The 27,725-nt window shown below is 38.5% G+C and overlaps 1 non-coding gene and 2 gene segments (V, D, J or C); 2 read left to right on the top strand and 1 right to left on the bottom strand.

The window, feature by feature from the left end:
* LOC122704603 overlaps positions 1-27,725 on the top strand; it is a 331,762-nt gene that overhangs the window by 56,102 nt on the left and 247,935 nt on the right.
* TRNAC-GCA lies at positions 3,489-3,560 on the bottom strand. Its single transcript has one exon. It is a non-coding gene; the product is annotated as a tRNA-Cys (tRNA).
* LOC122704602 overlaps positions 8,769-27,725 on the top strand; it is a 180,795-nt gene continuing 161,838 nt past the window's right edge. Inside the window, 3 exon segments of the C gene segment in view lie at positions 8,769-8,910; positions 9,089-9,377; positions 21,509-21,515. Coding sequence covers positions 8,856-8,910; positions 9,089-9,377; positions 21,509-21,515 — 351 coding nt within the window.

Genomic DNA, 27,725 nt, shown 5'->3' on the forward strand with positions numbered 1-27,725 from the left:
CTGTCTCTCTCCCACAGAGAACCTTCTCAGATTCCTCCTGAGACAATGCTTTCCCTGAAAACACAGAGTGCTTCACCACTTCACAGTCTTGTTCAGGCCATTCCACTTGCCTCGAAGACTCTCTAATCCTCATTTTCAGTACTGAAATTTTCAGTACTGAAATCAGTACTGAAATTTTCTGAAATTTTCAGTACTGAAATCAGTACTGAAATTTTCAGTACTGATTCACGCTTAGCTGTAGCAATCACCCTCACCCTTGGCAACTGTAAAACTTTATAGCAGTAAAAGACAAATATTATATGCTATCACTTGAATGTGGACTCTAAAAAAGTAATACAAATGAACAAATGAATCTATTTACAAAACAGAAACAGACACACAGACACAGAAAACAAATTTATGGCCACTAAAGGGGAACAGGAGGGAGAGAGAAACTAGGAGTTGGGATTAACAGATACACACTACTATATATAAACTAGATCAGCAATAAGGAGTTCCTGTATAACACAGGGAACAAAATGCAATATCTTGTGATAACCTAGAGTGGAAAATAATCTGGAAAATAAATAAATAAATATATATATATATATATATAAAACTGAATCACTTGGCTGTATACCTGGAACTAACACAATAGTATAATTCAACTATACTCCCATCAATCAATCAATAATAAAATCTTATACTATATGGGAAAAGAATCTGAAAAAGAATGGATATATGTACATGCATAACTGAATCACTTTGCTATACATCTGAGACTAGCATAAAATTGTAAATCAACTATACTCAATATAAAATAAAAATTAAATTAAAAAAAATTTTAAGAACCTTTATAGCAGTCATGTTGCTTTAGATCGCATTTATTTGTGGGTAGGTCACAGACACTGTGTTTGATGCCAAAGATACGATGCTGAAGAAAAATATGCCCAACAACAGATTCCCTAATATCTAATGAGAAAGATAGGATAAACAGATATTTAAACAACATACAAGCAAATTAGGATATATGTTATAGAAGCAATAAACAAGAGACTGAGAGAGAAATTGAAGGGTACAATTTAACAGGGTGATCAAGAAATGCTTTTCCCTCAAGTGACTGAGGGGGCAGAGAGAGTCAAAATTGTTACACTACATTCTACTCCTTGGAAACAAGGAGATTCTACCCAACAGAGATGTATAAACATGTTGATTGCATAGCCCAGAAAAGGTGACCCTGCACACCTTGCTGATGCTGCTCCACAGGGACTTTAATTTGGATTTGCACAAATATGGGTCTCCCATGGATTCAATGAAGTTTGTGTCTTTAGAAAAAGACACACCCACAAATCTTTTCCACATAACCTCTATTTCAGCCCTTGCTCAGTTGGCCAACAGACCATATTCTCAAGCTTCCTAGGGGTCCTTTGGTTTGATTGAGAGGGTCTATGAGGCTCATCTTAATCCCTAGAAAGAACCGTTTGTGTGACTGAGTACTCCCACCATTAATTTTTTCTGATGTTTTAATGAAAAGTTGTACAATCTCACTCAGATTTTTCTCTATGCTGCACTGTCTCAATTTTAGTATCTTTTCAAATTGAGAATTTTCAAATTTATACAACACTGATTCTTTTTTGTTAAACAATTCTTTCCTCAGTTTACCTCTCTCCTCTTGCATTTCATTATAAGCAGCAAGAAGAAACCCAGTGGTACGTTCATGCTTTGCTTAAAAAAAATCTCCTTAGCTCTACAACCGAGCTGAGCCTTCCGCATAACCACAGGAAACAATTGCACAGTTTCTGCCACTACTTAACAAGGGCTCCCCTTCCTTCAGTTCACAGTAACAGTTCCTTAATTCCTTCTGCAGCTTCCCTAGTAGTGTCCTTAAAGTCCAGACTTCTATTAAAACTAACAATCTGTTCAAAGGAATTTAGATTTTTTTTTCTATCATACATCTCAAAATTCCTTCAGCCTTTTTACATATTTGTTACAAAAGCACCCACTATCAGGTGCCAAAATCTGTATTCATTTTCTATGGCTACAAGACAACTTACCACAAAATCGTGGCTTAGCACAGCACACATTTGTATCTCATAGCTTCTGCAGGAAAGTATGCTCTAGAGACTCTCTTTGAAGAAGTAAGCAGTCATGTTAGAGAAATCCATATGTAAAGGAAGATCAAGTGGCAATTCTCTCCCTCCTTATCTACACAGAAAATAGAAAAGTCATGAAGACTGACAAAATTGCTGAGAAGTGACACTGACAATCTAATACCAGAATCTGAGAGCTGTCTCCGCTTAACAGAAAGCAGATAGAGCTGTATTTAGAAACACATTGCCAGGTTTCCCTTCCAACCCACCAAGTTTTACCTCAGGAAGCCAGAACCACCCAGAAAGTCACTTTATAAACTTAGAGACTGGCTGTTGGGAATTCCTCCTCCACGTGCACCATGTTTCTACACCCAGAAATGAAAACTAGAGAAAGTCACCTGCAGAAAAGTTGGTAGAAACCACCTAGAGAAAGTCGGTAGGACCACTAGCAGTGCTTTGCCTCTATTAGGTAGAGACAGTGCAAGGAAAAGTTCAGATATGTACATGGCTTCTTTGTACCCAATCAGGTACCCTATGAGGTACCTGGGATAGAGAAGAAGATATTGAAATGGTAACTATCTTTTATGTTTTTTTGGTTGTCAAAATTAACATGACTTTTTCATACTTTTATAAGAAGGAAGTTAGTCTGAGGAGCCTCAAAAAGCCCTTCAGTTTGAATTTTTTTGTGATTCTATGACTCCAGAAGAAAATTTTAATTAATGTTGGTTTAGAAGTTTAAATCTCAAAATGCTAGTCTGGACCTTGATGCCAAGTCCTGGATGAGGTTCTAGGGTTGCTGACCCCTGGTAATACCACAGCCACCCAGAACCCAGGGAAAGCTGAGCAAAGAGCAAAGGTTTGAGAACTAGGAGTGCAAACTTAGATAATCAGCAGTCAATTTACACACAAAAATGAGAACCTTCATGGGAACATCACAGACATAGACCCCAAAACTGGCCCAGTCAAATTTCAAGTCTTAATGTTTTGTAAAACTGGCTCCCTCCCAAAGTGGGAAACCTGTAGATAAAGTGTCTCCTTGTTTCTCTCTCTCAATATCTTCTTTAGTTCATCTTCCTGCTATTAGTAATTCTGGTTCTGTTCCTGTTTAGATTTATTGCAGAGCAGTAGCTTTCATTTCTATCTTATTTTTTCACTTAAGTGTAAACTTTAATAGGTGATGCTGAAGTGTATCTCCACATTGGTCTAGGGCTCTGGAATCCACATTTTTTAAGCCCTCCGATTTATTCTAATGTGCAGCCAGACTTGAGACCTATGAGGCTGGAAAGTGAAAATGTTAGTCGCTCAGTGGTGTCCAACTCTTTGAGACCCAATGGATCTGCCAGGCTTCTCTGTCCAGGGGATGCTCCAAACAAGAATACACTCCAGGAAGTGGGTAGCTATTTCCTTCTCCAGGGGATCTTCCCAAACCAGGGATGGAACCTGGGTCTCCTGCTTTGCAGGCAGATGCTTTACCAGCTGAGCCACCGGGGAGCCCGAGAACCAGGAGGCTAGAATGTTTTAAAAAGGCTGCTTCTCTGTGTGGCCTCCAGGGGACAATCTTGTCCATTAACACGATTCTGAAAACAATGAGACCATGCTTACACTACATGGGGACTGATGAGAGGCCTGAACTTGGGAGAGTAAAGGACACCATTGATAATTAGACACTTGAATACTGTTGAGGTCATTGACAGCAGATTTTCTTTAAAATTCCTTTGAACTTCAGGAAACTTTGTTACCACCTGTTTCCTTCTATATGTGCAATTTTCCCAAGCCCTGTCTTATACCAAATCCAGGCTTGTAAGGAGGTCTGAGGACTTCCCCATTCCATGATCATTTCTTTGGATAAGATTTCCTTTATAACAGATTTACCCTTTATAACAAACCACTCTCAAAAAAATGATTTGGCCAGAAGCTATTCCTTTTTCTAAACAGGTCTCTCTATCCTTTATGTGTACCTTTCATTACTCATGTCATTATCACTTCTGTAATGACAATTTCAGCAGCCAGGACCTCAATGGTGAGTTCTGGGGTGGAAATGATCCAGAAATATGGTTAGTTCAAGGAGCTTGGTATAATAAATATTATATAATTTATATACTACAAATATATAATACATATTAAGCTGCATATCTATCTGGTTAAGAAACAGTAGTGAACTCCAAGACAATGATCTTTTATAAACAAGCCTATTTAATGGCCTTAAAAATAAAAGATCATTACAAAGAAATTAGAGAAAAATTACACCAATTTTAAAAAATAGATATGAACAAACAATTTTCAACTAAGAAACCAACAGCAAAAATATGAAAAGAATTCAACCTCAGTGATGAACAAAAGCACGTTAAATAATAAAACATTTTTTCTCTATGAATTGTTAATTTTTTTAATATTAGACTCTCTGGTGCTTCTAAGGATGTCACGAAACAAAAACTTGTAGTAATGTTGCCGAAATTTCCATTTGCAAATTCATTCTAAGGGTAATTTGTTAACATATATATAACTAATCCACTCAACAATTCTACATCCAGCAATTTGCCCTTAAAAAATATTCAGAAAAGTTGAGCACAAATTGACCAAAGCAAGTAGTAAAGAATCAATATCACAAAGGTTATATTCTTATGCTATCATAAACAAAGTTAGATCTGTCAATTAAAAGTCAACGTTAAAGGCAAAAAGAAATGCACTTCTGAATTAAGTCAGAGATAGACAAATATCATATGATATTACTTTTATGTAGAATCTTTAAAAAACTATACAAATGAAATTATTTACAAAACAGAAATAGACTCAGACCACAAAAACAAACATACGGTTACCAAAGGGGAAGGAAAGGGGATAAATGAAATGTTTGGTATTAACATGTGCACACCACTACATATAAAATAGATAAGCAGAAGGACCCACTGCACAGCACAGGGAACTCTATTCTGTGGTCATTTCAATGGGAGATTTTGAAAAACTTATATATAAATGTATAACTGAATCACATTGCTGTGTACCTGAAACTAATACAACATTTTAAATCAACTATATTCCAATATAAAATAAATATTGAAAAAAGAAAACAATGCACTTCTAAATAATTTGTAAACCAAAGACATATGGAATTGTTAAAATATTTACAACTGAACTATAATGAAAGGTTTATATTTTAACACTTCAGAGATAAACCTAAAGCAATACAGAGTAATTTTACAGGCTTAAAAATATATTAAAAACAAAAAACTGAACATGATGAGCTGAACATTCAATCAAAAAGTCTTAAGAGACAATAGTAAACAACAAAAATAGGATAAATAAAGGTAAGAATGAGAGCTAAAATTAATGAAATACAGAGAAAGAAACAATGAAAAGGATCAATTTAAAATGGTCCTTTGAAAAGAATTACAAAATGGACAAATCCCTAATAAGTTTTCTCAAAGAAATTAAAACAAGACAAAAATATTGTGTAAAATAAGATTATAGCTACAGGCACAGTAAAAATTTAAATAATTACAAGAAAATGCAAGATGTAGATTCATACAAATAAATTTATGAACTTGGACAAAATATAAAACTTTCTAAAAATTATAATATAGCAAAACTGATAAAAAATTATAAAGTTTGAATTTACATATAAATTAAAGAAATTTAAAACATAATACATACATATGGTTTTATAGGCAAGTTATAGCAAACCCAAGACCAATAATTTCCATATTATACAAACCATATCCAAGTACTGAGAATAATAAAAGACAGGAAGTTAGTCAACGCATTATTCTGAGCCTAAGAGAGAACCATAATGACAAAAACAAGAATAGAGGACAATCAAAAATTATAGACCAACATTATTTATAAAAAGCAATGACAACTTCTAAAAATATTGTCCATCTAGTACTGAATATTTAAAATAATACTGATACACCCAAAAGTATGTGTGTGTGTGTTAGTCACTCAGTCATGTCCAGCTCTTTGAGACCCCGTGGACTGTAGCCCACCAGGTTCCTCTGTCCATGGAATTCTCCAGGCAAGACTACTGAAGTGGGTTGCCATTCCCATCTCCAGGAGATCTTCCCAGTTCAGGGACTGAACCCAGGTCTCCCTCACTGCAAACAGATTCTTTATTGTCTGGGCTACCAGGAAGCCCCAGAAGTATGAGGAAGGCTTGATATTTGAACAACACACCACCTAAATATATTAATTATAAAATTCTCTCATGAAATGCTGAAAAGTAACTTGGTCAAATTTAATATTGGTACATATTTTTAATTAATCCCTTAGCTATAAAATCTCTTAGTAAACTAGGAAGTAAAGGGAACTTCCTTAACCTGACAAATGGAGTTTTATTTGTTTTTAAAGTGAAATGTTAAAAACATTCCCTTAAAAACTTGAAAACACAGGAGTTTCAGTATTATCCTTTCTACTCTACATTAATGGTCTTGGGGATCTTCCCAATCCAGGGCTCGAATCCAGGTCTCCCACATTGCAAGCGGATTCTTTACATCTGAGCCACCAGGGAAACTCAAGAACAGTGGAGTGGGTAGTGTACCCCTTCTCCAGGGGAACTTCCCAACCCAGTAATTGAACCGGGTCTCCTGCATTGCAGGCAGATTCTTTACCAGTTGAGCTAACAGGGAAGCCTATCTTAACCAGTGCAGTAAAATAATAAAAACATTAAGACTAAAAAGGAAAAAACACAATTATCATTAATCATCGATGGCTGATTCCATTTTGCAGGGAGGAAATGTACAAAATAAGCTTAGAATACCTTGTCATCCCAGAAAACTAGGAAGTTATTGATGACTACAGAGTCCATGTTAAAAGACTTGAGAGCAAACCTGAAAAGATTTTCACTGGCTAAAGATGGAATGATTCTTGAATCAATAATAAAATGAATCCAGTGGATTGCAACACATCAAGTATATTTAAATTCATGGGGTCACAAAAACATCCTCCTCAGTTCCTTTTGGGGATTTGTCCTGATTTGCATGGGGTTTGCCTGGGACTGTTGAGGTTTGACACAAAAAGCCTCATGCCCTGAGAAACATGTTCATCTCAGGCAAACAGGGATGACTGGTCATGTTACAGGGAATCAACTCATTATCCTGAAGACTGATAAATAATCATACACTTGATATCAGAGAGTAATTGAAATATTGACAAGGAAAATATCTATAGAAATATTATAAAGATATAATATATAGCAATAACAATAAACATATATAGAAATATCATAAAATTAATAAGTGAAGTAGAAATTATATAATTAGAATAACATTTTGCCAACCAAGTCCCAACCAAACAATGCTGTGCTTAGTCACTCAGTTGTGTCCGACTCTTTGCAACCCCATGGACTGTAGCCCGCCAGGATCCTCTGTCCATGGGGATTCTCCGGGCAAGAATACTGGAGTGGGTTACCATGCCCTCCTCCAGGGGATCTTGCCAACCCAGGGATCAAACTCAGGTCTCCCACATTGCAAGGGGATTCTTTATGATCTGAGCTACCAGGGTAGCCCAAGAATACTGAAGTGGGTTGTTGTTGTTGTTGTTCAACAGCCCAGTCATGTCCAGCTCTTTGCAACCCCATGGAATGCAGCACACTAGGCCTCCCTGTCCCTCACCGTCTCCCAGAGTTTGCCCAAATTCCTGTTCATTGCATCAGTGATGCTGTCTAGCCATTTCATCTTCTGAAGCCCTCTTCTCCTTCTGCCCTCAGTCTTTCCCACACCAGGGACTTTTCCAGTGAGTCATCTGTTCATATCAGATGACCAAACTACTGGAGCTTCGGCTTCAGCATCAATCCTTCCAGTGAATATTCAGGGTTGATCTCCCTTAAGATTGACTGCTTTGAAGTTAGTAGCCTATCCCTTCTCCAGGAGATAGCTGAAGAATAGATTTATCATTGCTTATTAAAGTCACTAACAACACACACACAGTCAAGCTGATATTATGTATCTGCCCAGGAAAGTACACAATACCATGATGTCTGGCATTTACTTTAATCAGAATAGGGGGAGGTACATAGGTATGTAGGATGATGGGCAAGCAGATTAGTTAACTGGCCATAAGTCTATAATTGTGGAAGCAAGGTAATGAATATATGCTGTTTTATCACACTATTCTCTCTTCTTTTGTAGATGTTTGAATTCTCCATAATAAAATACCTCAAAAAAAAACCTGGTTAACATAAAAACAAGTCATCAGAAATGCATAGACTCATATTTACAATGTTCACTAAATTGTATTTAAATTAGGCAAAACAAATATAATGATACAATGTCAACCAATGATATTTCAACAAACTGAGGTACACTTACACAACAGAGTAGTCCAAAGCTGTAAATATCACATTTTAACATATAATTGAATGACATGATGGTATATTCATAAATACAATGATAAACAAGTGAGGGTTTCCTTTAAAGTAAGCACATTTGCAAAGATGTTAAAAGAAATATAATGAAATGTTAACAGTGTATATCTCTGGGGAATGAGATTATAGTTGAATTTTATATCTCTGTTACACTTTTTATACTTGGTTCTATGTTGATAGTTTTCCTTATAACAAAAAATATACTATACGTTATATATTTATTAAAGAAAAGTAGCAAGCCTGGAGGAAGACAGGTGGGAGGGTAAGCACAGACAGCAGGTGACATGACTAAGCCTGCACAGGCAGAAACCCCATTTCCGGCTCTGCAGCAGCGAGGCCACAGGACCGCCCAGCTCCAGTGACATCGCCAGGGCCTGGCAGGTGACAGCAGAATAAGAGCCACATCACTAGCGGGAAGGACCCCAAGGATGCAGTCTGGACCACCTGCTCTCCTGTGCGCAGTCGTGGCCCTCATCTGCCTTGGTAGGGAGCTCCCCAACCCTGCAGCTGGGGCTTGAGGAAGGAGATTTGGGAAAGAAGTTAGAATAGAATCCTACAATGCTTTTCTCCACTTTATTTCCTGGGTCAAAACTTGGCTACTGTGGCAGCTTTCTTGTGAGCATCACCAACAAATAAATCATTTTTCCCTTCTTTTCTACAGGTTCCAACAATGTTGAGAGCGCCAATGTACCTACAGTGTATAAAAAAGAGGGGGAATCTGTGACCGTGGAATGCAAGTTCTCAGTCAGCTATACTTACTACATGATGTACTGGTATCGACAGCCTTCCAGCGGAGAGATGATTTACATGGTTAATATTTATTCTCAAAGCAAGCACGCAAGGGAAGGACGATATTCTGTGGAATTTTACAAACCCAGCCAAATGCTGAAACTCACCATCTCAGCCTTGACGCTGAGTGACTCGGCCATCTATTTCTGTGCTGTCAGAGAGTTCCACGGTGAGGGTAGTGACAGGAAGCGCCTTACAAAAACCACCAGGGCTCGGCACGAGACAGCCACCTGCTCTAGGAGAAGACAACCCACAGAACAGGAAGAGGGAAGACACAGGCATGATGGGTGGTTCTGCTGGATCTAGAGAGAGGCTAATGAATGTTCTCAAACCAATGTTCCCACATTTGGTATCAAAGAAAGAGTCGTGGTTACGAGACCCCAGCCTCCGGAGCATGTTCATCTCTGTGTCTGGTGTCTAAGTATAGACCATCAAGGTATGCCGCTGTCATTTCTGCTTGCCCAACATCCACACCCCTTTTCTGGTGACAGCACCTTGATCTTCTCTGGATAAACAAGCTTCCCTTCCTCCTAGGCCTCCCAGGTGGTGTAGTGGTTAAGAATACGCCTGCCAATGCAGGAGTCACAAGAGATGCAGGTTGGATCCCTGGGCCAGGAAGATCTTCTGGAGCAGGAAGTGGCAACCCACCCCAGTATTCTTGCCTGGAAAATCCCATGGACAGAGGAGCCCTGTGAGCTACAGTCCATGGGGCCGCAAAGAATCAGGCACGACTGAGCACAAGCAAACACACACCCCTCCTTCTACCCCATGTGTGGGTTTGGATGAAGCTGACCCCATCCTTGGATGCCCTGACCAGTTAGCATAGTTCATCTCGTTGACCACAATGATTGGTTCAAGGATGCACACATGATCCAAGCCCACATCCCAAATTTAAGACGGAACTATGGGAATGCTGCTGGAGATTAAGAGGTTAGGATGTTGTTAAAAAGCAATGACAAGCCCCAAGTGGAATCATTTGCCCCATCTCCCACAAAAGCAAATCAAGACTCAATTGTAGTTTCAACCTATTCCAGAAACATGACCTTTACGATAGTCAATCTGAAATTTCCTGATTAATACCAATGAGGTTATCTGTGATAAAACCCTGCTGTTCCCTTTCCCCATGAGAAAATGGTCCTGGCCTGAAACCATCTTTTTTTTTTTCCTTTGGCTAATACCTCTTGTCCCTCCTTCCTTCTGCCTATAAAAACCTTTTACTTTGTACAACCCCATGTTTTGCTACATGGGGTGCTGCCTGATTCATGAATCATTGAAAAAACCTATTAGATCTTCAGATTTACCCAGGTGATTTTTTTTTAAACAATGTAAACCTAGAGCTTCCAGCAACCCTCTTGCCATCAAAAGAGAAGACCATGATCTTGAAAGAAGTGACACTGAGCTACTAAAACATTGTTTGAGGCCCTGGACTCTGCTGTGATTAGAGAAGATCTATATGGAATTTTCAATTGAACAATTCAGCTCCCTGATCTTGTGTTCCACCAGAAGTGGACAAGGATTCAAGTGCAAGTGGTTTAGTTAGGAAGTGATCCCAGAATGCATGGTGCGAGCTCTAGGGAGAGTGACAGGAAGGGAGTGAGCCAGTAAAGAGTGTATGTTGTCAGGCCATCTGCCATTGGGCACCAGATGTTTAATCTTGCCAGGGAATTTTCTGGGAACCAGCGCAAAGCACTTATCTCCACTTATCTCAACTGGGGCCAAAGGAGCTAGGATACTGATACCCCAGTCCTGTGTGTCTTTGACAGAGGACAGCTCCAGTGGTTGACGGAGGACAGCTCCAGTGGATGAGGGTGTTAACTCCCCAGCACTGAAATCTGCCAAACACAAGTGTTGGCAGAAGGAAGTGGGCAGTGTGCACTTTGAAATGATAAACGTAAGGGAGTGAAGGTGGAATGCCAACAATGTGACACAATTAATCTCTTTTTTTGTAAGCTATTATGAGTTGAGTTTTCCATTATTAATATTTCAATCAAAAGAGATAACAAAAAACACTAATAAAGACAGTCATGAGGTAAAATGAACTAAGCAAGCAAAATACTTCAAAATAACAGAACTATTGATGTGCTACAGTTCAGAAAGGATCCTGTCAAGGAGAGGAAATTTCCCCCTCTACCCTCCTTGAGTTCCTATGGTTGGACTTATAATAAAATTGACACAAGAAAGACTAACAGGGGAAAAAATATATATATATTTTAATTTGTGCACAGAGTTCTCATGGAAAGGGTACCTAAGAAGTGGCCAAAGCAGGCATCTTTTATACTTTTTTATTAGTAATTGTCAAATGCTCAGTGAAAAATCTAAACAGAGTCTGGGCTTGGGGTAGTGAGGTAAAGAAGTAACAAAGTTTGTTTATACAGATTTTTCTTCCAGATTCCCTATCTCTGGTGATAAGATGCAGGAAGGACACTTTTCACATAGAGGTTTATTTCCTACTTTCAGGGGGACAAAGGAGGGTCAGAATTTCCTTATTGCATCAGCTATTTCTCAAACAGCTTCAATCCAAAAGAATCCGAATGCCACTACAGCATACTTTAGGGCAGCAGCCCTGAGCCCCAACTCTTCAGTTCTTCAAACTGTTCCAATTAGATGGGTTGGACATCAACTCACATCACCCAGGGTGCTAAGGAAGAGGGACAGACTTAACAGCTGTACCTGCATCACTACGCTGTACACTTAACTGTTCTCTCACCTCCAGACCTTTCCAGCGCAGGGTCACCTTGCTGAGTGCTGTTCCACTCATCTCCCCACAGTGTCCCTCCCAAGAATTTTGCTGGCTCAAAAAGCTTGGATCCCCTGAAAGACTGTGCTTTCCCCAGCTCCCAAATTCTGTTTCTGCTGTTTGCTTTTCCAGCAATACATTTCCTCCCCATTTCTACCTTTTGAGAGTCACCATCTTTCAAAACCGACTTCACATCTCTTCTATGACATTCTTGAAAATGCTCCAGAAGGAGCAGGCCTGGATCCCATATCTTGGTTTCAAATACCATTTCTAATAAAAGGAACCAGAGATCCTTGGGAAAATGTCTGATTCTGAGGTCAGAGCAGGGAATATGCAGGATAATCCTGGAGTATGTCATCATGCTTAACACATACACAAATCACAAAAACCAGTGCTAAGGCAATGTCAAAGGGACATAGGAACCAACTGAAGAATCTCCCTGTGGCCAAAGGTGGAACACTTCGAGCAATAAAATAAATTAAGCAGTATTAAGTAGCAACCTAAAGTAGAAAATAAATATCTAGAGTCATTGATATGCATAAATTATTTCAAAAGTAAATGAGGGAAAATAGACAAATATCCCAAGCTGAAGAATTTCAAATGGTTTATGTAGACACTACATACTCCAGAAAGTGGAGCATAACTCCCCACTCCTTAAGTGTGAGCTGTACATAGTGACTTCCTTCCAAAGAGGACAGTTAGAAAAGGCAGGAAAAGAGTAACTGTGTAGAAGAGAAAACTTGACAAACACTATCTCAGCCAGGTAATCATGTTCAACATCAACAGAAATAAGTCGTGACGATAGCAGGTCCCCTTGACAGGAAATGATAAGAAGTGGCACTTTACCTCTGTGGTCTTCCTTCCCAAAACCCATAACCCCAGTCTAATCATGAGGAAATTATCAAAGAACTAATGAGGTAATTCTATGAAATACCTGGTTAACACTCCTCAAAACTCCTGTTGTTGCTGTTCAGTCACTAAGTCATGTCCGCTCTCTGTAACCCCATGGACTGCAGCAGTCAGGCTGCCTTGCCCTCCACTAAAAACTCAAAACTACCCAGGTCATCAAAAATGAGAAAAGTCTGAGAAATTATCACAACCAAGAGGAACCTGAGGAGACATGATGACTAAATGTAATGTGGCAGCCTCAATGGGATTTTGCAAACAGAAAAAAGACATTAGGTAAAATCTAAGTGAATCCAATAAAGTATGAACTTAAGTTAACAACAATGTCTGTATTGGTTTATTATTTGCAGTACAGTTACCATTGGAAGATGTTAGTGAGAAGGGAAACTGGGGGTGGACTGTGTGGAAACTATGTGTACTATCTCTACAACGTTTCTGTAAATCTAAACTACTCTAAAATTTAAAGTTCACTTTAAAAACCTATAAAATTGTAGGTTTCATTTGACCTGATTTTTGTGGAGGGAAAATTATAATTTTATGTATAGCTGCATCATTATATATACATCAAAAAGTGTTGAACTGTACTGTTGAGTACATATCCACCACCTACTTGTGGCTGTTGAACACTTGGATTGTAGCTAGTTCAAACTGAGATGTGCTGTAAATGTGAAATATACACCAGGCTTCAAAGATTTAGTATGAAAAAAAAAATCAGTGATTTTTTTTTTACATTGACTCCCTATTGAAAAGATATTTTGGATTTACTGGGTTAAATAAAATATATTATCAAAATTAATTTTATTTCTTTATGCTCTCTTTTAATATAGCTACTAAAACATTTTAAGTTATGCATGGTTCACATTGTATTTCTGCTGATAGTAGTGGTCTAAAAGGATAGACATGAAATGTTAACAACAGTTACTCCTGGTAATAGGATTAAAAGTAACTTTCTTAGCTTTCCTTTTTTCTAAATTTTTCTTCAATAAATATGCATTCTTTATATAATAAAAAATAGTGATAAAATGAAAAGATATGAAGAACTACTACACTGAAATGTCACACTAAATGATGAAAGCACCAACTAGAAATGTCAAACCAGAGTCCTTCCATTAATTAATTATTCATTCATTCATTTAAATGTACATATATTAAGTATATATGTGCAAGGCACTGGGACAATTGGTATAGAAGCACAGAAAAGATGAGCTATAATTATTTCCTTCAAGGAGTTCACATTCTACTTGGGAAGTTAGGCTCATAAATATTTAAAATATTAGCAACATAAAGTGGTCAGTGATACACCTATCATGATTCCTATAGAGTTAACTCTCCTCTCCTTCCTGCATTAAATGTCGCTGTTTTTTCTGGTTCCAACCTTAGTCTACTTCTCTGCCCACCCCATGATTGTAACTAATACTTATATACTCATGACTAATATACCTCTGACCTTGATGAGGCCATAGGTATAAGCTGGAAAAAAAAAATGACTAGTGTAGCAGAATTGGGATCCATAAAAATCTGAGCCACTTGCTAATGCCATTTACCTGTACCTTCAAGAAATGCTCAAGCCCAATCTGTGTACACCACTCTCACTCCTATGCATGCCCAACTTCATAGTTTTGTAGGTCAGACTCTATAGTTTTGTGTGTCTTGTGGAATAAGGAGGCAATCAATTCTCTGTGGAATAGAGTCAGGGTTGGAAAGTTGATATATTTCTAAGGTGAAACATTGAAAATATGTTGCTGGTCCTCCCATATTTAAAAACTTATAAGATAAAATTAAATTAAATTACATTTGAAAGCATCAGGCAGTCTTTGCCAATAGGTACAGAGAGAGAAAAAATAATTTTTCATTGTTGTTGTTCAGTTGCTAAGTCATGTCCTACTCATTGCAAACCCATGGACTGCAGCATGCCTGGCTTCCCTGTCCTTCACTATCTCCTGGAGTTTGCTCAAACTCATGTCCATTGAGTCAGTGGTGCTATCTAACCATCTCATCTTCTGCTGTGCCCTTCTCCTCCTGCCCTCAATCTTTCCCAGCATTGGTATTTTCCAATAAGTCAACTCTTTGCATCAGATGGCCAAACTATTGGAGCTTCAGCTTCAGCATCAGTCCTTCCAATGAACATTCAGGGTTTATTTCCTTTAGGATTGACTGGATGGATCTCCTTGCTGTCCAAATCAGATACCAAGGGATTTGCTGATTTATGAAACCATATTTGGAATAGCAGCTGCAATTGTATTCACTATCTGATAAACTTTACAGTAATCCTTTGTCATTCTTCAAGAGCCATCTATCTTCTGCTCAGGCCAATTAGTTGAATTGAGTGGAAATTGTCAACTCTGTATCTTTTAAGTCCTTTATGGAGGCACTAATTTTTGTAGTTTCTCCAGGAAAGCAGGATTACTTTGGATTTACTAGCTGGGAATTTAGAGGCAGTTCTAATATCTTCTTGTTGTCTTCACTTATCAGATAACCAAAATAGTGACTCTGACATTTGCTGAGTGTGTCTTTTTCAATCATTCTAGAACTTGGGAAATAACCATGGGGTGAGTTCCAAGCCCAGCTGCCTAGACTGTGAGATGGACCTAAACCAAAACACCATAACCATTCAGCCTCAATAAAATCCTACTCTGACAAGCAGACAAGAGTGGCAGATTGGGTTTTCAAGATTTAGTGTTGTTTCAGAGCCAGTGTTTAGATATCCCCAAAAGTCTGGTTATTTCCCTGCTCCAATGCACTATAACCTTGGCAAATGGTTGCAAGTCTTTGATGGGAAAGGAAAGAGGAAAAACTTGCAGTATAAACCTCTGGTCATGTAAATATAAATTAGAAAAACTGTAATTCTTTCTACATGTATGATATCTCATTATTTTTTACCTGTCAAATCTTGAATCTAGTTACAGGTATAGAAGCAATGAAAGGTGCTGAAGGTGGGTCTTGAGGAGTTTCAGCATTTCCCTACAGGAGAGGAAGGTCATCATAGGTTCTCCAAGCAAAGGGGTACCTTACTCCTCGCATAGGGGAATAAAGTCTGCTTCCTCTAGCAAAGGAGACTGAGGGCCTCCCAGGGCCTTGGATTGATCAGAATCTGCCCACATGTTGCCATCTCAATACTCGGGATCCTATGTCTATGCCAATCAAGGCCTTAATTTTAACTACAGTAAGTCCCCTACATGCAAACCTTCAAGTTGTAAACTTTCAAAGATACGAACATGCCTTCGCATATCCAATCATATAAGTTAGTTCCTGCCTGGCATACATTGTCATGTGCCTACATTCTCTGCAACTGCTTTTGTGTACTTTAAGGGTAAAGCATCCGCCTGCAATGCGGGAGACCTGGGTTCAATCCCTGAGATGGGAAGATCCCCTGGAGAAGGAAATGGCAACCCACTGAGAGACTTCACTTTATTTTCCTTTTCACTGTATAGAGTACTGTATTTCAAGCCCAGGATATAGGAAGAAAGCATAAAAGCAGAGGTGAGGTAACTGGTACTACTGTACTTTTCAAGGTCCTCTACTGTTAGATTAAAATGTTATTTTTGTGTTTTTTTATGTATTATTTGTGTGCAAAGTATTATAAACCTATAACAATACAGTGTTACAGTCAATTATGATAGTTGAGTACCTAGGCTAACTTTGCTGGACTTATGAGTTAATTAGACTTACGGACATACTCTCAGAACGGAGCATGTTCGTACGTAGGGGGGTTACTGTATAAGAGACTTTGAGTTAACTTGGTATTGTAATCCACCTGCTCATGACATTAGTCTTTGAATTTGGTTTTCAGAAATGTCGAATACTGCAACAACAAGAAATAAGGATTTTTTTCACAGCTGTCGCAGAAACTTTCTAGTTCTTTGCCTAGACCTTATGCTGAAATGTGTTGATATTACCCCAAATTCATTATTTTCTTTCTCAAATTTCTTTATGGCACCCAGAAGCAACTCACATTCCTTACACTCTTTATTTCCACTAAATTGTTCAATGATAACAGCTACCTGGTAATTCAGCACTTCCTTCTGTAAGCACCTGATATCAGGGACTACTAGCATCCCATTTACCAGTGGCAGTGGGATCACTACACCTAGCAAAATCAGGGAATTGATACCATCTCCCCATCTGGAAGGTTCTGTTTAACTGAATCAGTTCCAGACCAAAGACTGTACTATTTAGGGTCAGCCAGGTTAGCAGAACCACTGTGAATGATACAGAATATAGGAGTAAGAATTCATTATAGTAATTAGAACTTACAAACACAAGAGGAGCTGGAGAAGGGAAGGTCTGGAAAAAGGGAGTCAGAGGATTGGAAGGGGGTCATTAAGTTACCTGCATGAAGCAGTAGCACAAAGGCACGGGCTGGGGCTTGAAGGAAAATCTAAGTACCTAAGCACTTTCAAAGGAAATCAGTCCTGAATAGTCATTGGGAGGACTGATGTTAACACTGAAGCTCCAATACTTTGGCCACCTGATGCGAAGAACCAACTCATTGGAAAAGACCCTGATGCTGGGAAAGACTGAAGACAGGAGGAGAAGGAGCAACTGAGGATGAGATGGCTGGATGGCATCACTGACACTATGGACATGAGTTTGAGCAAACTCCAGGAGTTGGCGATGGACAGGGAGGCCTGGCGTGCTGCAGTCCATGAGGTCGCAAAGAGTCGGACATGACTGAGCGACTGAACTGACTGAAGCTCTTTCAGCCACCAAAATGGGACTGTGAAGAGGAACTCATTGAGAGGTGTACGATAAGCTGCTATGTCTTGGGTGGATCCACAGCCAGGCATCTGGTGATGGGCCTGGGGTAACTGTTGGTAGGCAGAGCCAAGAGCCAGAAAGATTAGCTGGCATAGAATGGAGGAGAAGAAGGACAAAGTGGGACCCACCTAGCACCCTGGCATCTATCACTGTACCTGACCACAGTGACCTTCTAAGAGTGTAATAGGGAAGAACAAACCTGACTCCATACTGGATCTGTTTTTCACTTGATCTTTTGTATTCTATTGTTTTTGCCACAAGTTAAAAATGTTGCCTATAACCTAAAACATACAGGATGGCCCATTCTCAGGGCTCTGACTTTAAAGTGTAACACTTTTCCACTCAAAAAAGATAAAAATAGCCAGAAAGATAAAGAACATTACAGCATACTAACACATATATATGGAATTTAGAAAGATGGTAATGATAACCCTATATGCAAAACAGAAAAAGAGACACAGATGTACAGAACAGACTTTTGGACTCTGTGGGAGAAGGCAAGGGTGGGATGTTCAGAGAGAATAGCACTGAAACAAGTATACTATCAAGGGTGAAACAGATCGCCAGCCCAGGTGGGATGCATGAGACAAGTGCTCGGGCCTGGTGCACTGGGAAGACCCAGAGGAATCGGGTGGAGAGGGAGGAGGGAGGGGGGATCGGGATGGGGAATACGTGTAACTCCATGGCTGATTCATGTCAATGTATGACAAAACCCACTGAAATGTTGTGAAGTAATTAGCCTCCAACTAATAAAAATAAATTTAAAAAAAAAGATAAAAATCTGCAGAACTCAGAATAACTTCTGTCTTGTTGGAGGCGTATAGGAACATTGTGATTAGACTTCTGTGGACAGTTAAAAGAGCAAAGGACTCCACCATGAAGAAGCTCGCAGCAACCAACCACAACACCACCACCATTAACACCCCTTTTAGTATAAATGAAGCCCAAACTCTAACGTGGGGAAGATGTTTCTTTGGGACACAAGTCCGCCATCTTTGCAGTCTGCTGGCTTTCTGAATCAAGTCACTATTACTTGCCCCAACAACTTATCTCTTGATTTACTGGCCTGTCATGTGGTGAGCAGTATGAGCTTGGACTCAGTAACAAGAGAAATTGTCACTGCTTCCCTTCTGCCTTCCAAATTTCATGCAACTTCGTCACATGCCCATTTCTAATACAGAACTTCACACAGAAGAGGATTCTGGAAACACAGTTGTCAGAGTAGTTGTCCAGTACAAACCTGCACTCCTTATGTCAGATATCGGAAGACAGTCAGTATGGGCAGAAAGAAACATAGAGAAGCCCCTGGGAGCTCCTTGGTGACCTTGTGACTGTGGATCACCTGTGATGGGGAATTCCTGAAGATGGCAGTCCAGGCCCACAGAGGACTTTCCTCTCAGAGATGCAAATGTCAGTGTGGATATACTGGGAGTCCTTCTGGAGACAGTGAGACTAAAAGAAACACTATAGGGTATGATGAACAAAAGGCTTGTTTCCTGTAGGTGACCTGGTCTTCCCGAAAGGGGGTGAACAGAAAAGGAGAGTGAACACAATTCCAGGGCCCTACAAATTCTAAAATGCAGAGAACTTTATTCTGAACTATTTACACAAACAGTGCTTGCCTTTTATCAATTCGGGCAGGATCTCTGCAAATGAGAGAGAGAGATGGAGTAGAAGATTCATAATGCAGCTCAGTGAAAATGCTTTCCTCCTTTTGCACATCCTGGTTGCCCTGCTCTAAGTTCCAGCTGCCCACATTTACACAACAGTCACACTGCGATCCCCCCATCACCTGCCTCCTGTACCTACATTCTGTCCTGGGACCCCACCTCGTTACCTGCCGTGGACACTGGCCACAGTGGTAGAACCAGAGAACAGACACACAAAAATATGCAAAAGGAAACAGAGTTTCCAACATCAGGGCAATGTCCCTCAACTAGAGTACATAATGTTCTTTAAACATGTAGAAAAATAAACTGGTATTTAAACTCCACGTGCTTATTATTGCTCTTATACCAACTACAAAAATGCAAGTTAAACATGCAGAAAACTTTAAAACCAGTAAAACTTTAATGATTTTAATTTATGATGTTTTGCTAAACTAAATCATCAATTTGGAGCTGTATATATATATATAAATCCCTGGAGGAGAGCATGGCACCCCACTCCAGTACTCTTGCCTGGAGAATCCCATGGACAGAGGAGCCTGGCGGGTTACAGTCCATGGGGTCGCACAGAGTCAGACATGACTGAAGTGACATATAAATTCCTGGAGGAGGGCAAGGCAACCCAATGCAATAGTCTTTCTTAGAAAATCCCAAGGACAGAGGAGCCTGGCAGGCTACAGTCCATAGGGTCGCAAAGAGTTGGACGCGACAAGTGACTTAGCATGCACACACACACACACACACACACACATATGCATGTTGGATTTTACTTATCAGTTTGATTCTTCTGATTTTCATCACTGTTAGTTTTCCTTTGTTCAAAAATAAATTCATGGACTCCCTGGTGGTCCAGTGATTAAGAATCTGCCTTGCAATGCAGAGGATATCAGTTCTATCCCTGGTCTGGGCAGATGCCACATGCCATGGGGCAACTAAGCCCATGTGCCACAACTACTGAGGCCACGCACTGCAACTACTGAAGCCCACAGGCCCAAAAGTCTGGGCTCTGCAACAAGAGAAGCCATCGCAGCAAGCAGCCCACACACCACAACTAGAGAGTAGCCCTCACGCAGCAACAACGACCCCCAGCAGCCTAAATAAATACATCCATATACATCATTCACTTGATGGGTTGATGAATTACTGTGCACCAACAGTACAATTCATGGCAAATAGATGGGGAAACAGTGGAAACAGTGGCTGATTTTATTTTGGGGGGCTCCAAAATCACTGCAAATGGTGACTGCAGCCATGAAATTAAAAGATGCTTACTCCTTGGATGGAAGGTTACGATCAACCTAGACAGCATATTAAAAAGCAGAGATATTACTTTACCAACAAAGGTCCGTCTAGTCAAGGCTATGGTTTTTCCAGTGGTCATGTATGGATATGAGAGTTGGACTATAAAGAAAGCTGAGCACTGAAGAATTGATGCTTTTCAACTGTGGTGTTGGAGAAGGCTCTTGAGAGTCCCTTGGACTGCAAGGAGATCCAACCAGTCCATCCTAAAGGAGGTCAGTCCTGGATGTTCATTGGAAGCACTGATGTTGAAGCTGAATCTCCAATACTTTGGCCACCTGATGCGAAGAGCTGACTCATCTGAAAAGATCCTGATGCTGGGAAAGATTGGGGGCAGGAGGAGAAGGGGATGACAGAGGATGAGATGGTTGGATGGCATCACCGACTCAATGGATATGAGTTTGGGTAAGCTCCAGGAGTTGGTGATGGACAGGGAGGCCTGGCGTGCTGCAGTTCATGGGGTTGCAAAGAGTTGAACATGACTGAGAGACTTCACTTTCACTTTTCACTTTCATGCACTGGAGAAGGAAATGGCAACCCACTCCAGTGTTCTTGCATGGAGAATCCCAGGGACGGCGGAGCCTGGTGGGCTGCCGTCTATGGGGTTGCACAGTCGGACACGACTGAAGCGACTTAGTAGCAGCAGCAGCAGCATACCTACTACTAAGCAACGGTAGCTAAATTGTTCATACAAAAGTTGAACTGTACACATATAGTCATGCAAACGGTGAATATGGAACCAATCGTACATTGAGTTTTACATGCTTATAGCATTCAACTTGTAACAACTCCATTTCCATAATTGTTTTCTATTCAAATTACCTGACCTCACTTGCCCTTCATTTAGTGCTAACATTACTGAAAAAGCAAAAGAGGGCATTGGAGTCTTGCGGCAGTATTGCTTGTACGATCACCATAAGATAAGGCCCAATGTGATTCAGTTACATTTTAAAGAAATATGTACTTTTTACAATCTTGCATATAATTCAAGGCTGATTTTCCCACAAGAAAAAAAATGGGGAATTAATTTATAAAACTAATATATCTACAACTTTGTAACATACTTCTGTTTTGATGATGCTCTTTATTTCCTTAGTACTATCTATAATATTTAGCAATTGCTCTTCTTTAAATTAATGATAAAGTGTATTAAGGCATTGTTGGGCTTTCTTCATGGCACCAAATTACAGCTAACATCTGTCTAAAATGTACGCATTTTCAACATGAGTTTTCATACCAACATGAGTTTTTGTAACAACTCTTAGTAAATGCTAATATAAAAAGACATAAAACAATTTAAAAACTTTAGTGACTGTTAAAAATAGTAACATTAAAGAAACCGATATCTCTTCCAGCTATTTTCATAAAGCAAAAAGAAGACCATAACATACTATTAATAACAGTGAATGTCTGGTTACTTCCCTTATGAGCTAAAGTGGCGCCACCATGTGGCAGGAGTGAAAAAAAGCTTAATTGTTTTAGTTCAACTGAAAGTTACGCAAATCTTAATTTATGTTTAGTAAGAACTACACTATTACAAGTTTTGCTCATACTATATATGGGTTATTTAATTTTTATATCACGCCACTTAAATTTCACATAGTTTATGAAGCCCAACTGCATGTTTTAGACTATCATTCTGTTGAAACACATTTTTAATTCTCATAAAAACATGAAGACCCATAAAAATTTCAGAGATACATATATTTCAAATGTGATAAATACAAAGTATAAATGAATGTTTAAAAGCAATTTTCAAATAATCCCTGTTACTATTACAATTTCCATACAGATCTTGGAAATGTCTTAAAATCAATGATAATTTTGTCTCTGTAAAAAGAACGTTATTCAAAAAAAGGACAATAACTTAACCAAATGTGGAATACTATTTTTGTCACTACCATTTAAAATTGATAAGTTCTTTTCTTCCTAAATTTTTCAATCAGAAATTTAATTAGTCTAAATTTTTGCTATATTTAAGATATAATTTATTGCTTTGTTCACTTCTTTGTTAAACCAGCATAATGTAACCTGATTGTTAAAATTAGTTGTTCCTGGTTAGTCACTCAGTCATGTCCGACTCTTTGTGACCCCATGGACTGTAGCCCACCAGGCCCCTTTGTCTATGAGATTTTTCAGGTGAGAATACTAGAGCGGGTTGCCATTTCCTTCTCCAGGGGATCTTTCTGACCCAGGAATCGAACTGGGGTGTCCTGGATTGCAGGCAGATTCTTTACCAGCTGAGCTACCAGGGAAGCTTCCCCAAAATTAGTTGTTAACCATATTATAACTTTTTAAATTCCCTAGGAAATTATCTCATGATTAAGTACTCAATATCACAGCTCATGGGAATAGGGTGACTACTGTTTTCCTTCAGCTCTTTTGTATTTTACAAATTTTCCATATAAGAAATATACTAATTTTATGATAAAAATTGAAACTTCTACAAGAATAAATGTTCATGTTAGAAAAGAAATAACAAAATTAGTTACTTAGGGTATAACATACAATAAACAAAAATTGACATACTATTTTACTCCAGCAGTGAGAAGAATGAGAGAGGCTGAGGTATCTTTCCTACCACAGCACAAAAGCCTGTGTTGATAAATATTAATAATGGAAATGAACATATACTGTGACTCAGCAACTACTGGGTCCCAGCCTTAGTATTACCCTCACTGTAAAAGAAAGCATGTACAAGACTGCAGCAATGTGGGGTCATAAGAAGCTGCAAATAACATAATCATATGGCAACAATGATATAATAAATTATGTTGTCTAATTTATTGTGTTGTCTAATTTACTCCATACACTTAAAAATAATAAAGTGAATCTGTACAAAATAGCAGCTTCATTACCACTGAGTGGGAATAGCAAGTTGTAGAACAACATATAGAAATTGATGCCATTTATGTTAGTAAAAATACTTGTACAATATAAACCCTGGATATCTCACAGTAAAAGGACAAAGTACAAAGACAAAGTAAAAGTACAAAGACAAATTCCCTATTAATAGCAACCTTGGGAATGGAAATAACACTTGAGGGAGGGAGACAGTCAATGAACATTTGGACTTTCATTGCAATGCTTTAATTTTTATAACAGGAATGTTTGAGGAGATTCCCTGATGGTCCAGTAGTGAAGACTCTGTGCTCCCAATGTAGGGGCCTGGGTTAGATTCCTAACTGGGGAACAGATATCACATGCTGCGGGCTTCCCTCCTAGCTCAGTCAATAAAGAATCTGCCTGCAATGCAGGAGACATGGGTTTGATTCCTGGATCAGGAAGATCCCCTGGAGAAGGAAATGGCAACCCACTCCAGTATTCTTGCCTGGAGAATCCCATGAACAGAGGAACCTTGCTGGCTACAGTCCATGGGGTCGCAAGAGTCGGACACGACTGAGTGACTTTCACTACTTCACTACTACTCACTATCACATGCTGCAACTAAAACCTGGCACAGTCAAATAAATAAAATAATTTTTAAAAAGAATGTTTGAGTATATTACTTGTATCATCAAATTTAAATTTTTAGAGTTTTCTTCTCTATCCCCATAGATGTACATTTCTGTACATAGCAAGTAACAAAATCTACCTTTATTAGTGATTTTTAATGTCACTGACACTCTGCTAAACATTTTACATGCTTTGCATTTAAACTTATCATTAACCTTATGATGCCAATTTTATTAATCCCCATTTTACATGATAAATATGATAAAACCAAGCCTCAAAGGGAATAGGTAAATTGTCCAAATTCACCAAATCCATAAGTGTTATAATCAGAATTTGAATTCAGGTAGCTGGCTCAGAGCTATAGTCTTAATGAAATTGCTGTTTTGCACATTTCCTTGTAGAAGTGAGTATACACATAAGCATGTGCGCATGCACACACACACCTCTGCTATCCAGCCTCTTCTATATCTTCTATATTTATATCTCTCTTGAAATGCACAGGTTGTTAGTATTTTCTCTCTATAACTTTCCACAGAAATGTCCTTGCTCAAGTGCTGAGTTGAGGTGATAGATAACCTTACAACATTGATTGTTTCGTATTTTGTGTTCCTGGTTACACTTCTCCCATTAAAGTTTGCAAGGTAGCACCTGAATTTATTTCTTCCCTATCTGCTCCATTTGCTGTCTTCATTAGGATGGGCATATTCTACTCAGTCTTTTCCCAATTTATTAAAATATTTTCCCTTCGCTTAAAAAGTTACAGAAAACATGTGTTCTCCAAGTGTCTTTGGGTAGCAGTAGGGTTTGCTGATGGCTAGAGGAAGTTCAAAGTTGAGTCACTGGTCCTCTATCTATAGAACCGAGCAAGCGCATGTTCTTCATGAACGCAGAGGTGATCAGCACATCAGTGGCAAACTTAAAATATCTAAACTGGGATGAGATTCAGATTTAAAACCAAATGCCAGTGTATTTGCTCTTTTAGTCCCTGTCCAAGGCACTTCTTCCCTTGCTTATTATGATACTTTGGAAGCCAAATTATTGATAATAAACTTGTTTGCTGTGAATATGGGAAGTTAAACAGCTTGGGAGGGGGTTATTATATTTCTCCTTGTTGTTGTTGTTGTTTAGTCATTAAGTGGTGTCTGACTCTTAGCAACCTCGTGGGCTGTAGCCTGCCAGGTTCCTCTGTACGCGTGATTTCCCAGAGAAGAATACTGGAGTAGGTTGCCATTTCCTTCTTCAAAGGATCTTCCCAATCCAGATATCAAACCCATGTGTCCGGCATTGGCAGGTGGATTCTTTACTGCGGAACCACAAGGGAAGCCTTGTATTTCCCTTAAGCTCTAACAAAACACCATGAAGAATGTACCTCCCAACAAAAACACCTGGCAACTGGATTTTATATGCATTCATAGTTTTAACCTCTCTTCCTCTAGATAATGCTGGCTACTGTCTTCCTGTGGATTATTATTTCCTTAGGGACATAATGCTAGAGTCAGTTTGGAACCTAAATCATTTTTCCTGTGGCACTGGGAAGCATTATGTCTCCTCCCTTTATACAGTAATTTAATTAGACAAATTTTCACAGTCTCTCACTATCAGCCTACAGTCCATCTACCTTTTCAACCCTGTGAGAAGCCTTATCAAACTAAGAAAAATGATACCATATGTTATATCCAGAGTTCCTGCAGCACGTTAGCAGTGAGGAGACACCTGACTGTCAAAGCTGCTAATAAAACCAACCCTAATCCAAGCCCCAAGTCAAGTCTTCTTCCCAACGTAGAACTATTCCTCCTATACCCAAATTGTGCCCACTCCCTCTGAAACAGGAAAGAAAAGGAATTTCTTATGTAAAGGCAGTAAGCAAAACTATCAGGAATACGTACAAATTCATAAACTTGAGTACATAAAGTGAAGAGAGTTCTAAATATCCAAAATGCTTTTAAAGATTGACAATACATTCATAAAAAAGATCAATAATAAATATATTCATATGAGTTATATAAGTTAAATTTTAATGCACTTAATGTATAAAGAGTTCATATAAATGAACAAGAACACTGGCTTGATGGATATAGAGGCAAAAATGAGAGACAAAAATAATACATAAATTGCTAATGAATATTTGAAAAACCCTAACATACTTAAAATTTTTAAATGCAAATGAAAACAACTATTACTCATATAAAAGCTTATCAATTTTAAAAAAGCAATCACAACTCAATGCTGATGAAATTCAGCACATTAAGAACACTTACATTTATTGCTGCTATGACTACAAACTGAATCAATGCAACAGTAGCTTATTACAGTATTAGGTATCAAGACCTTTTAAAATGGCCATCCCTCTTGTCTGAATAATTGGTAATCTATCTTTAAAAGAGTTATCTGAGCAGACTTTTTATAAGCTACAATATCCATTTAATGTTACTCATGGTCCAAATAATTGGAAATAATTACTATTATCTAAAAATCCAACATCAGATGAATGTTTAAGCAAATTAAGAAACATCTGCCTAATAAAATACTATGCCTCCATCAAAAATTAGATTTTTAAGAGTTTTCGATCACACAGGGAAAAACATATCACTCTACTATAAATGAAAAGCAGAAAATTGAAAATATAATGTGGTTTCAACATGTAAGAAAATAAACTGACAAGTAAAGACTAAAGGGAAAGATAACAAAATTAGAGTTACTGTCTCTGGCAGTGAGATTATGGATGATGTCCCTTTTCTTCTTCCTTATAATTATATATAATTCACAATTTTCCCTTCAATGAACACATATAGTGATAAAAATCATCTAATAAAAGCATCTTCTAATTACTAGGTTATACGTCTTTAAAATATTTGTAGTTTCCCTTAAAGTGAGTTGCCTAACCTCTAGATCTAGATCTCTCTAGAACTCACATTCCTATATTCCAACCCAAATTTCTAAAATTTACTCCCTCTGTGTAAATTAAAACGGTATTTTCTTTCTGAATTTAACTATTTCAAACTTCAAGTAAAGCTCTCTATAGTTGTTGTACAACAATACAAGCAATAAACATACTCTGATGAACCATTTTTATTCACAACTAAAAATAAGGCTTTCTTTCTAAACAAACGGCAAGGGGAAGAGGATGTCTAACAGTGGCAGTCAGTGAGCAATCAATTCTGACCAAAGAATCACTATTTGGCCACTGTTCTCAAAGTACTGAGCTAAATGTAGTCATTCTGAATGCTTCTCTATACCAAGCACTCTACTAGGTCGTGAGGATTTGGGGAGTTCAAAATGAGCAAGACTTAGAGTCATAAACATTCATCCTGGGTTCCCGACCCTGAAAAAAAAAAAAAGACCAATAAGAAAAGGTTGCTTTACCAATAGTTTCAGAACAAAATAGAATAATTGCAGACATTTCTAGAAGCAAACATCCACTGGAAAAAATTTACTGGTAGTAAACACTGCTGCTGCTAAATCACTTCAGTCATGTCCGACTCTGTGCGACCCCATCCCTGGGATTCTCCAGGCAAGAACACTGGAGTGGGTTGCCATTTCCTTCTCCAATGCATAAAAGTGAAAAGTGAAAGTGGAGTCTATATACACCTTAAAAGCAGGAAAAAAAAAACAGATCATCCTAAAAACTGTAAAAAAAAAAAGAAAAAAAGAAAAGAAAAATACCTCTTCCTCTGATAGTCCAGGAA

This window comes from Cervus elaphus, chromosome 12 (genome assembly GCF_910594005.1).
Source record: "Cervus elaphus chromosome 12, mCerEla1.1, whole genome shotgun sequence".
Classification (NCBI taxonomy): domain Eukaryota; kingdom Metazoa; phylum Chordata; class Mammalia; order Artiodactyla; family Cervidae; genus Cervus; species Cervus elaphus.